Genomic DNA, 13126 nt, shown 5'->3' on the forward strand with positions numbered 1-13126 from the left:
TTTAAAAAATACATATCTTGTCTCGATTAGGATATACAGAAAGTTTCATTGTTATTCGATTTGTCTGAATTTATTCTAATACAGCATACCGTTTGAAACTTTCTTGCATTAGGAAAGGAACATACAGGGTTACGGATGTCACAATACAATGGAGATCAAAATGTTTTTCTGGCTGTCAGTCGGTCCAAATGTTTTGAGCATGGAATACTGCAATCAATCCAAAGTGTATTCAATCATAATATTAAAAACCATCAAAGAAAACCATTATAAAACGCTAGACACATGATGAAATGTAACAGGACTTGACCGGTGATGAAAAAATAAATACATTAAAATAGATGGTTGACACATACATCCATAAACTAGACCTAAGACTTGTTATACACTTGTTAAGTTTGTTTGAATGGCCACATACCTTCCTGAGAGAGGTCGCTAGACTAAGGATAGCCCATGAATGGATTAATGTTTCAGATTTAACAACGTAAACACATGGCAATTCAATGAGACACATGCTTGGAGATTTAAAAATGCTGTATTGACAGCCTGCATTGAATCAGCAACACAAAACAACAAAAACAGTTGTCTGTACTGAAAAACAATGATTAATTAATTTTCTATTTCCATCTCATTGGGACAAATACAGCCGCAGACCGCAGACCAAGAGGGTTAAAGTTCAGCACCATATTGTTTAATATGAATTAAGTAATCAATATTGAATCGATATATTAAGAATTACAATAATTAAAGGTTTCATTTCTTTAAAGGGCCACTGTTCTTGGTTCTAAGTAAATAATATACACAGAAATATAATAGGCAGAATAATTCATGTGGAATCAAATTATCCTTGTATAATGTTACCTGTATATAGCAGGTAAGTATGCCTTTTGTCAACAAATATAAAGCCATGATAGTGGAGTTTTGGGTGGAGAACCAATGTGATTAGGCTGAGCTCCACCCAGACACTTGGTGTAGAAGAACATTGCAGTAGTACAGGTCAGAAGTACATTTCAAACGGAGGAAGTTATTAACACAGTTGTTGTTTTTGTTGTTGTAATATAAAGTTCCCTTCATTATAAAAGTTAAGAGCATCCACTACTTTTTGAGAAAGTCAGGTTCTTGTTTATTGTCTATAGAGCTGCTTCGTTTTACATTGATTTGCTTCAAAATAAAAATCTCCTGTCCTAAAACCTCATCAACATGACTGTACTGAACTTTTCCAATTCCCCAATGACAGATAGAGGAACCAGAATAAATCAAACAGTGTTTGTAAAGGTTTAGAAATGGCTCAAAGTTTACATTACCCATCTACATTATAAATATGTCACGACCACAAACCTCTGTTTCCATTCATATCTGCGGCCCCTAAGATGCTGATGGGCATGTTAAAGGCTAAAGAAGAGAGAGGAGCATGTTCAGGAATAAAGACTACATTTCTCATGATTCTCCATTGCATCTGGTTGCCATAAAGCTACTTCCATTGAAGTTTTTTACTGTCAAACGTATTGTTGGTCTGGAAATATGGACATGTGAGTCAGTGGGGATAATTACATGGAAATAACCATTAATTGTACATATGATTAGCTAGGCCCTCATTGTTGTATCAATTCATCTTATTTAAGTGGTCACTGGAAGGTCGGGTTTTAGACTCCAAGTTGACATGTACTGGGATCGATTCCCAAGTCTGTAGCCATCCTTGAGCAAGACGCCCTAACCCCTACCTGCTCACTAATGACCTTTACCTAAATCCACCGTCAAGAGGGTTTTGGGTTGAAGCATTGTCTAGCCGGGACGTTTGATAACTCTATATGTTACTATTTCAGATTGTAAAAACAACAGCGGTCCATCGGAAACCTCTTCAAGATGAGGGGGGGGGAGAGCATGGGTGAGTAGTATGAATACAAGGCCACGTAGAGGTTATCCAACAAGTATTGCCCGACTGCCAGCAGGTTAGGAGTTCCTGGTAGCCTGTGTCGTCTCAGCTAGCCAGAGCGGGTGGGAGGGGTGGTGGGTAAAAGGCTGACACGGGTGTAGAGGTTCATGGAAAAATACTAAACACAACTACTAAGAAACCCTCCGACCAGAGGAGGAGGAGGAGCCTGTTCAGCACCTTCTCAGCACACCGCGGGGGTCCACGCTGGCCGTCTGTCCGTCCGTCTGTCAATCTCGCAGCGCGGCGGTCCGGCCGCCTCGGGGGGGGGGGTGTTGATCCGCTGACGAGGTCCAAGAAGAGGTCTTCCTTCTGTTTTGTCCCCGCCTCTTTCCGCACCCGGAGGCGGAGCAGAGTGAGGTCAGGTGGTTGGTTGGTTCGGGGTTGTACAGCGACCGCGAGGCTGTCCTGTTCAGGAGGTCAGAGGTCGCCGGGGTCTGCAGGGGACGAGGAGGGGTGAATGGAGAAGGAGCCGGAGTAGACGGGCCGGGCAGGACCCGCCCTCAGACGCGCGTGTGGCGGCAGCTGTGGGAGGAGCCGGAGCCGGAGCCGGAACCGGAGCCCGAGCCCGAGGCGGTGCCGCTGCCGCCGGCGCCCGTGGGCGATGACGGCGAGGAGCGGTCGTCGTCACTGGGGTCGCCGTGGCCGTCCTTGTGCAGGCCCATGCTGATGTGGCTCTGCAGCGCAGCCGGGGTCAGCCACTCTTTGGGCAGGCAGCTCTGGAGGAAGGGGATGCAGGAGCTGAAGTAGGCCAGCCGGTTCACCCAGCGGGGAACCTCGCGCCCGCACAGCAGCTGGAGGGACAGGAGACACAGACAGGAAGTAGAACCTCAGTGGGTTAAAGAACAGGAGACACACAGACAGGAAGTAGAACCTCAGTGGGTTAAAGAACAGGAGACACACAGACAGGAAGTAGAACCTCAGTGGGTTAAAGAACAGGAGACACACAGACAGGAAGTAGAACCTCAAGGGGTTAAAGTCTTCAGGGAGTCTTCAGGGTTGAGGACAGTACAATGGGAAGACATTTTAAGGCACAATTTTAGTTTAGCTTTCTTCAAATCAAGTCGAATGTAATCATCATTTTTAAATGTTGCTAATTTTCTTATCATGGTTCTAGTCGTGTAGCTTCTCTTGTTTTGCAGATGCATGCAGTTTTGCACAAAATAAAGTTTACCTGATTGATCTATTTATGCATGGGAATTTCGAAGCTATGGTTACTTCATGAACATTGTTACCGATCTGGTCTACTGATCTGGTTTAGGTATCTAGTGATACCTAAACTTCCACAGACAGAAAAGCAGAAGAGAAAGGCCGGGCCAGGACTGACCTCGGAGAGGGAGGAGGAGAAGTGGTTGCAGTTCTTGTGCATGAGGTGGTAGGCGTTCCCCTTGAACTCCTTCCCCAGTTCTTCCATGATCTTGTCCATGTCTTCCTCGGCGAAGTCCGTCGTGCCGAGCGCTATGGCCTCCCTGTTTGCAAAACGCATGACGTCCTTTAATGATTGACGACCAACCACCAACCGGAGCAGTGGACCGCTCAGAGGCTCGGTCCTTAGGTCGGACCCCCGGTTCCTCTGAGCTGAAGTGTGTCGCTCAAGGAGTCCTCGAACAACGGCTCCCGACAAAACAAGGGACCGGATGGGCATCGTCGACCCCACCATCAGTGTTTGAGGGTTGGTGTTTTGAACGGTGGTGTAATAAACACCATCTGGTAATATCCCTCTGTACCATTACTACTATCAGAGACATCTTCTTACATTAAATACACAAGGTTGTGCAACACATGTCGTTAAGAAGCAGGCAGGTAAGGGGACCTTGCTCCACGACGGCTACAGGTAGGCTTTGAGGACATTGGGGATTGAACCCACAACCTTTCAGCGGAGGGATTAGCCACTACACCCTGCGCCCTGAGGGTGACTGTTTGTAGACCAGTGGGTGTAGGGTGGGGGGGGGGGGGGGGGGGGGTGGACTCACTTGAACTTGAAGGTCTCTCCCAGCTCGCTGGCGTTCCCGGGATTTATCTCGAAGATACCGCTGAACGGGTACGGATGCCCGCCGTACGCGAACTCTACGTTTGGGAAGCAGAAGGCCGGAGACACGGGGGGGTCAGTGCTGCGGAGGACGGCGGTCTCGGCAGACCCCAGGGTTGACGGTTGGACATGGACCCGACGAGGGACTCTGTTTCACGCCCAGGTGTCATGGGCGGTGAGTCATAAGAAGCCAATTTCAAAATCTGTCCGCTGGTGACAGCAGCGAGTGGGGTTGTGTACAACACTATGTGATGGATAGACTCCCAGGCAGACCAGTTGGTTAAAGTCCACTGGGTAAGCTACTAAAATGATTTGTCTGTCTGGGTGGACCCTCCCACTTGTGATGTCCCCAGTGGATACACTTTGAAATCAGCCTCGCCCTTGGTGATAAAACAGAGGCCCTTTAAGCCATCATCCATGAGATATGCAAATAATACATGTTATTTACATTTCATACTGATGATTGATTGCACAAACTGTATGTGGGAAGGAATTTGCATGAAGAAAATTACATTCAAGTTATTAAGAAATGTTCTCTGATCTAGTCAGGCTCTGAGAAACACAATGGCTGTTACATTGGCTGTACCAGTCCTAAATAATCACGCACAATAACACACTGTGATGACTCAATGATGACTCCATCATTGGATGACATCATGTCTGTCAAACCACGGCTCTAGCCCCAACATGTCCGCTGCCGCGGTCCTTACCTCGGCCGTAGATCTCGATGCCGGAGTGGAAGACCCCAATGCCCAGGTTAGAGGTATACTCGTTGATCCAGTACTAAGGCAAAAGAGAAAGGACAGACAGAAAAACGAGAGGTCAACACACAGTATAGATAGGTTTGTAACAGGGAAGTAATTCACCGCAATGTATTTTCGGTATCAAAGAGAGTGTGCTAATGCACAGGCAGCATACATCATTGATTTTCATTCATTGATTTAGCTTAGCAGACGCTTTTATCCAAAGCGAGGATAACAATCAAAACATCATCAGTCATCAATCGTTGGAGCTGGGAACTTAGGAGCTGCACTGCAATGTTTCCCTGGCAACCGCATATGGGTGCAGGATGGCTGCAGGTTTATTCATTAATTAATTTAGTCTATACCACACTAGTATACTTGTGTGTGTGTGTGTGTGTGTGTGTGTGTGTGTGTGTGTGTGTGTGTGTGTGTGTGTGTGTGTGTGTGTGTGTGTGTGCGCGTGTCTGTGTAGGCGTGTGTCCTCCGAACAGAGCAGTAGACACACACTTCATCTTGAATACTTTCATGCAGCCGGAAGCATCGAATCCTCTTTTGGTCTTTTCTGCACTCGACAACTCTAACTGCAGATGCTTACAGATAAACAGGAAACAGGAAGTCCCTCAATGAACCACAGAGTGTTACTTCCTGACAGTAGCTTCCACCTGCTAACCCGTCTGACCCCGGGTCCAATACCCCTCAAGCCTGCGTTAAAGGACCGACGTTAAAAGCTATCCATGCACGGCCAGCCGTCAATAATTAATCACAGTACAAGATTACGGCCTCACAATTATCCCGACAAATGCCGTCACCCCTTTAGAGTTGCTGCTGCCCAGCGGGGGGCAGGGAGCGGCTGAGTGCAGCGGACAGGGGGCTGACGGCTGCAGTCCCCTAGAGAGCATTGTGCATTGTGCTGCGTCTAGTGTCGTGTTTCATGCGTCTTCTGACAGAGGAACTGGCCCCTGTTCTGCCCCCTGACCCACCAACGTCTTCAGGGTACAAAACAAGAAGTCTGGGGTCTCGAACATGACAACGAAACTCTCCCCTGAAACCCGCCGTCTTCCTCTTCCTCCCCCCAGCAGCTCCCAGCTCAGCACTCTGCTGTGGACATCACCCGTCGCTCTCCCTCCTGTCACATCTCAAGCGTCTGCTCCGGCTGGTATTTGACCCCCCCCTGCCCCCCCGAGTGTGACCATGTGACCAGCACACCCACGCGACATTCCAGCGGCCGGGCAGAGATGCCAGAGCGTCACTGGAGCGATGGCATGATTTCAGAGGCGAGGCCGCCCAGACCTGTCTGTCTGCGCTGTAGCGCCGGTTAGTGTCGGCGCCCCTCGCCGGGGCCTTCCTCCCTGGTCTCTGACGGTGGATTCAGACGCAGGTCATCAAGGGGGAGGTACGGCGGGTCGGGATGCCTTGCTCAAGGATGCCTTTGCTTGGCACTTGGTTCTATGAACATCCTTACTGTACCGACGGCGACATATCGTTGTTTCTCTTTCTTCTGACAAATGCACTTATGTAAGTCGAAGCGTCTGCTAAATGCCCGGAATGTAAATGTAATGCCGACTGTTCGACTGCGGACGTCGGGGATCAAACCCGTTCCCTTTTGGCCTTGGGGTTGATCAACCTCCCCACCAAACTACCCTGCCCCTGCAGCTCGTCTGCCCTCTCTGATAAAACGCTGAGAGGCAGATCTGGTCCACCTCCTGTGTCGTTTTGTCTACGAAGCCCGAAAGCGGCAGTGCGCCTCTGCCAGGACTCCCTGCGGAGACACACTGGAACCCGACCCCCTCAGCTGTCTACTGGGGCCTCCACTAGGTCCTCATCTCGGAGGCTACTTGAAGATATCAGTGTGTGTGTGACTGTGTGTGTGTGTGTGTGTGTGTGTGACACTATCTGCATGAAGTATGGTTGGGTGTGTGTGTGTGTGTGTGTGTGTGTGTGTGTGTGTGTGTGTGTGTGTGTGTGTGTGTGTGATACAGTTAGTCAGTTAGTCAGTATTCATTCCAGCACGCAGTCATAGTAATATTTAACCATAGTCTCAGACCATCACTGAAGCGTGTACACATCGATATAGGCATGCACCAACTACCAAATTCTTTCAAAATTTGTGCTTTTGGGATCAAATGTAAGTTTCTTAAAATGCAACATTCGAGAAATAGTGGTAAATAATGCGGCTAAGTCGACTTGGTAGTACATTATTCACATGTGCGGAGCATGTAGTGGGCGCCTGAACGACGGGCCTTGTCTGTGTTGCGTCCGTGGGGGTGATCACGCGAGATCGTGTGGGACTCAGATCACACACTTGAGAACGGCCAGCTTTTGTGGCAGACGAGAATCATTTGAAATTGAAAAAACGACTACTGTTCACTCCCAATGCGCCTGCGTCGAAGACAACTTTACACACTGTTGTGACGCGTATACAACATTAATAATGATGAAATTTTGTGAAGAGGAGGCCCTATGCATTCACCTCGCCGGTCAGGGGAACTATCTTAGAAGATGTATTAAAAATGTAAGCCTACAGGCAGGCGATTAAATATAAATTATAGACAGGGGATTAAGATAGCCCTGTCATGGCTGCAGATTACCCCGTCAGGACGTTATGTCCCACTGGGGGCCAGCGGTGTATCATTCTCTGTAGTGTATCTGATCTCGGATCAGATATGATGGACAGGGCGCCGAGGCGTCGATTTGGTTGAAGTGTGTTGTGGCGGGTTAAGTGATGGTGTACTGTGTACACCGTAGTACAATGTCAAGACACTTGGAATAGCTACGCTTGGCATGCAACCGTGTTTGGCACACTTTCTAAACCCACAGAGTAGCCGACTACCCTTCATGCATTGTATTCATTAAAGCGGAGGAGGACCGTTGCTTACCATGTCATACACATTAAGGATCACAGGTTCATTTGCCATGGTTTAAACCTGAGAGGATAAGGCGAGGGTCCTGTAGCCTACGTGTCGTAGTAGTTTCAGCACCTTGGTGGCCCCGCACTAAACAACAAGTCTAGCGGACAGAGCGGACATCAGAGACCGCTCTACGGCAGCCCTCTCTCGGTCAGTGGAGGCAAGCAGCCCCCTTCCCCCCCGAAAGGGAAGTTGTTTTCCCAGAATAATGTCCGAAGAAATGAGATCCACAACTGTATGCAAAAAAAATCATGCCCGGTGATATGTCAACGAATCAATTTTGCTCCACAAAATAAACGAAAAGCCCTGAAATCAAATCCCAGCAGAGCGCATCGAGCGACTGGAGACTGCGGCCCACCGCCCGCTGGCAGAAACCGGGAGTCTGTTCAGAACAGATCGATGGGGGTCGAGGGGGGGTGTTCGCAGAAAGAAAACTGAGAATCCTCAAAAAATAAGAATGGACGAAGCGATCAGAGGCAGCAGCAGCGAGCGATGGAAAAACTTGATCTTTAGGGCAGAGTAGGCCTCAAACGACTCGGTCAAATCGAAGACAGAGATCACATCGGCCGATATCACTCTCCTCTCATGGGCGTCCACGACGGGGGGAAGGCAGCTGGAGCGAACCCATCGACCACTAGCCATTTTTCAGGCAAAAAACGCCACAGCGAGGGCAGCAGCAGTCACGGAGGATGCTGGAGCCATGTTGACACAATACGGAGGTTTACATCCGCCGAGTTACCAGCATCTCCCGTGGACGGTAGTCCGTAGCCGCTCTCTCCACTCGCTTCTGTTGGCATCAATTTCTTTCCAAGTCGCCGCGGTGAATATCCGCGTAACGGGACCGAATATACCGGAGTAGCGGTTCTTTAAAAATATTTATATTTTTATTTAAAAATGTTCCGATCAGTTTAATCGCTCAAAGTGTTGCACGGCGACGAACACCGCTACTCTATCCCTCAGCGAATGAGAGCACACTGAAGGGGGAAGCATTTGATTACATCATAGTCACCTCTGTGGCAACATCCTCCAATAACCGATGTCGAAAACGATGCGCGTGTGAGGATCGGCTGTGAGTCAGTAACACACTAACCTCAAATTATAATTAATCGGAAATAACTGCAATCATTCTTCCCCCCCCCCCCCCCCACACACACACACACACAAAGTTAAGATAGGCCAAGACACAATTAAGAGAATTCAACATGAATTTTAATAGGTGCTTGGTCCTCAAACACATAGTATTTGCATAATTTAATGATTCTGATCTTTCATCCTGGCATACGTTTACATACTCACTATCTCCTCCAGCACGGCCAAATGAAATGTATTTACACACTAGAGCTATGTTAAACCCAAGACATCCACCTCACACTAACTGATCATGAAGAAAAGCAATCATGGCAATCAACCCCCACATCAAAAACACCCGCTGGGCTTTCTAGGCAATGACAGAATGATTTGAGACCGTGGTTATAGTGCAAAACAACGAGTAGGTGGTGTTTTTCTTTCTTAGATTGAGAACTTTTGTTTCCCAACCGCAATGGTTCAAAAATAAAGTGTTTAGCTGCAGTCAATCGGTCGAACCACCTGACCTCCTTCACCCAATCCACACGTGACTTTCTTCATTGCCACCAATTAGCGTCGGTATGAAAAACAGTCGGCGGACAACGACGGGGTTCAATTAACAATTAACACCATCAGTGACTGCGTTCCATTGAACGTGCCCACTTCTACGCATCCCATGAGCCAACCAGACAAACCTGTACAGAATGGACACGAGGCAATCAGAGTCCATTAAATATAACAATTCAACTCTCTTCCCTCATGACGCAATACATGAAGCACCGCTTATATGGCTTTTGTTGTTTCGTTTGACAAATATGCACATGGAAATCACACCCCGTTTTTTTTTTTTTTTTTTTTAAACACACAACCTGGGGGGGGGAAAGAAACATGGCCGCATGCGGGCTGTGATTGGTCACTGATGTGAAAAGGCGCTGTGGATGAACAGTGATGTGAATTAGTATCTCACACACACACACACACACACACACACACACACACACACACACACACACACACACACACACACACACACACACACACACACACACACACACACACTTTCAGAAGGGGGGTGGCATTCAAATGTTGGGGTGCTATGCGGTGACCTTTGACCGACGCTAATTACGAAGGAATCCTTGTAGTGCATGGGCTACATTAGTCGTCTCCCCTTCGTAGAACGACGTCAGGCGCTAAGTTTGGCGGCGGCGATCACACCTCTATGATTATGGCGTGTAACATAAACATAAGTACAGATACATACACATACGCAAAACAAGGGGCAGGCACCGGCCACCTTCATATCTACCAAACACCCCCAAAGAAAGGATGGCTCTACGTCTCGTTAGTTTTCTGTGTTAATCGTTTCCTGTGTGGTCCAGGGAGAGTTGGGGGGGTGGGGGGGGAGGGGGGGGGGTAAAGTGTCTCGGCCGGGGGTATAAAAGAGGGGGTGGCAGTGGGCGGGGGGGTCTTTGGTTAAAAGGGCCTCCGGAGTGTCGGCTGGAAGCGCACGTAGAGGAGGGCCATCAGGGCGGCCGCGCCCAGTACCCCCACCAGCAAGCCCAGACCGGGCAGCGCAGAGTCCCCCCCCGCATCAGGGCTGGAGGGGCCGTTCCTGTGGGGCGGGTGCTGGGGGATACACACACACACACACACACACACACACACACACACACACAGAAACACACACACAAACAGAAAAACACACACACAGTTATGGACATGTAATGATTAGGCGATTCTTTTTTTAAAAAGTAACAACAATAACCGTTAAAGCAACGCAAATGATGAAAATGTACGTCGCTCTAACGGTTAATGTTGCTTTCACAATGAGTGCGTAAATTAAGTTCCAGGACGTACAACACACAATAAGTGTGTAAGAGGGGTGTAGGGGTAAGGGGGAGCAAGGGGGCAGGCTATGCAGAGTCTGCGTGAACTCTGAACAGGGTCCAGATGTAACGCTTCAAGCACCATGTGTAAACAGCCCGAATCCGGATTGAGAACTGATGTGAGGCTGACCTTCTTCTGGACCTGCAGCAGGATGTCCTCGCCGGCGTTCCGGAACAGGTCCACGGCCACTCCGTGGTTACAGTTCTCCAGCCTGTTCCCGTTTATCTACAGATCCAGAAAACACGATGAGGACGACTCCGTTAGAACATGATGAAGAGGACTCTGTTAAAACATGTGACTCCAAGGGGGGGGGAGGGGGAACCGGAGCATTTTGCCGAGCAAATGCACTAATTTCCTTCCGTTCATGCAGTAACCCTTAAGGACCACTAGAGTGCGTTATAGTACCTGTTGAAACCAGCGACTCGAACTGGCTGCAAAAAACACATTTTCTTTGTAAAGTTTCAATGCGTTTTTTATTCATGATTTACGGTCCAGTCTTGTGTCCTGGATTAACAGTCTTTATCCATCCGTAAGGCAAACTCTGATTCCTATAACCATTTAAAAACAGGGATATCTTCATAGTGCTTTTAATAATAATAATTATATTATTCTGTATTTTATTTTTCTAAAGGGTTTTATTGCACGGTCGATTGAAATAATATGTGCCATTGTATTTTAGGAGATACCTTAAAGGTTACCCAACCATAAAAACACAAAGGCAGTATCTAAAGGGCAGCTGTCCACAGGGACCGAGATGCAAATTCATATCAGTGAAACACATAAAGATTATCACCAGTTGGACCTATCTCTCAAGATAGGGTTACAGTTGAACAGAATTCCATCCATCAACCCTGTGGCCACAGTCTTAACCTGTATGTTACGATATGTTAACTCTGGTGATGTGTGATTATATAGCACAGGTAGTCTTGACTTTTCTTCAGCTGCGGTGTGGAATTTAGAAAAGCATTTGGATATCTGTTGTAGCGGTTAAGCCTAACTGCTAATTAATGAATGTACGATAATAACGGAGCTTGCATTTGTTATCCCTATGGCTTCTGTAGCATAAGCACACCACCAAGGTGTTTTCTGATAACACGCTTTCCTGCCTCCTCCCAGCCTAAATTATGTAGTAACTTAGGTCACTGTAGAAGACAGTGTAATGAACCTTGGGCCTAAAGGTTCACACGATTACACGAGGTATATTATAAAAGTGAACCACAACATGGGGAAGGTTGACCCCCAAATCAAATCTTCACTGTCAAGCCTCGAATCATCCCAAGATTCTGCTGAATCTTCTTACAGACCAACGACAGATCTCTGTGAACCACGACCTCCACATCAGCACATACATGGACTTTCTAGGTGCCCAGTCACCAGGGCGGTGGCTACCATCGTTAATGAAACAACCTCGGTTCATTGGCTTCCTGCGTGTCAGCAGCCCTGTTTACTCTAACATTAGCACCACCGCGACACAAGATTGTGTTTCCGCTCACCGCCAGGATCTTGTCTCCCTCTTCTAGTCTTCCATCCAGTGCTGCCGCTCCGTTCTCTTTGATTTTACACACATAGATGCCGTTGTCGTTGACCACATACTGCTGGTCCACTCCTCCGACTATGTTGAACCCCAGGCCTGAGGAATCACACAGACACACACACACACACACGATGATCGGAGAAAGTGAAAGTAATTCTAATCATGGTAGTTACGGGCCTTCATGACTTTGACCCCCAACTCGGTAAAGCCAGATAATAAAGTATTTATCTAATTTAGTCAAAGTTCAAGCTGACCGAATATTGCAGAGAAGTATAGACGTAACAAAATATTGATACGATGTGCGTTTTAAAACGACTGACTTGCACTACGAAAATAACAATATAACTAAAATTGTTACAGACGCAATTTCACATGCAACATGGGGAAGGATACATAAGCAATGTGCGTGCCTCTGTCGCCAACGACGTGACAGTGGGACATGTGCACTAACATGGTTAACATGAGAAGGCTTGCCTTCTTCTGATCTACTGAGGAGAAATCCTGGCAACGTCATTGCAAAACCTAAAGTTTCATGTCACCCGGTAGGGCCTTCAAACATCTCCAAAAGTGGACATTTTGGAGATGCCCAACGCACATTTAAATGTATCATAGACATGGCATTAGCAGCGACCCGCTGTCTCTCCAAAGCCCATCTGTGCAGATTCTTCAACCATTTGCATGGTTCTTTTTAAAAGAGGGTTTGGAGGCTGGAGGCTACAGAGGCTAAGTAGCTAGCAGCTGTGGCATTTCATTGAAGGAGTTTTCAATCTTACCGGAAGGTCCCCGCTTGAGCTGGATGTCCACCGCGTTGGCGACGAGGTGCGTTGAGCCATTCATGTTTTAAATGGGGTACAGTGAATATTTTGTTACACTCCTGTGTATCTGAAGATGGGGGGGGACAAACTATTTTTTCCCCCTCATGCAGTACTTCTGATCGATCGCTTCGCTTTCGGTTCTGGCTGGATGTCTTCTTCCCCCGCGCAGTCTGCAGGGATCGTACCGCCCCCTGCCGTTGAGACGCGGCACTTCTTATTG

The 13126-nt window shown here is 47.7% G+C and overlaps 1 protein-coding gene across 1 annotated transcript; it reads right to left on the reverse strand.

The window, feature by feature from the left end:
* Positions 1 to 92: 92 nt before the first annotated feature.
* Positions 93 to 13055, reverse strand: LOC307087286 (deubiquitinase DESI2-like). The gene is made up of 7 exons (XM_079752806.1): positions 12865 to 13055; positions 12051 to 12187; positions 10687 to 10782; positions 4667 to 4739; positions 3901 to 3994; positions 3255 to 3396; positions 93 to 2721 (listed from the first exon to the last, which is right to left on the reverse strand). Exons 1-7 carry the CDS (start codon positions 12926 to 12928, stop codon positions 2431 to 2433), a joined length of 897 nt encoding a protein of 298 aa, XP_079608932.1. The 5' UTR covers positions 12929 to 13055; the 3' UTR covers positions 93 to 2430.
* Positions 13056 to 13126: the final 71 nt, after the last annotated feature.

The sequence above is a fragment of the Pollachius pollachius genome (genome assembly GCF_949987615.1).
Source record: "Pollachius pollachius genome assembly, chromosome: 15".
Classification (NCBI taxonomy): domain Eukaryota; kingdom Metazoa; phylum Chordata; class Actinopteri; order Gadiformes; family Gadidae; genus Pollachius; species Pollachius pollachius.

What these genes read in the sequence shown, in the direction of transcription:
- LOC307087286 (XM_079752806.1), bottom strand. Translation starts at nt 12,928, where the DNA reads ATGAATGGCTCAACGCACCTCGTCGCCAACGCGGTGGACATCCAGCTC. An exon ending in CATCGAGATCTACGGCCGAG is followed by an intron (nt 3,995 to 4,666) that starts GTAAGGACCGCG and finishes TCCCAAACGTAG; the next exon opens with AGTTCGCGTACGGCGGGCAT. An exon ending in GGAGAGACCTTCAAGTTCAA is followed by an intron (nt 3,397 to 3,900) that starts GTGAGTCCACCC and finishes TTTTGCAAACAG; the next exon opens with GGAGGCCATAGCGCTCGGCA.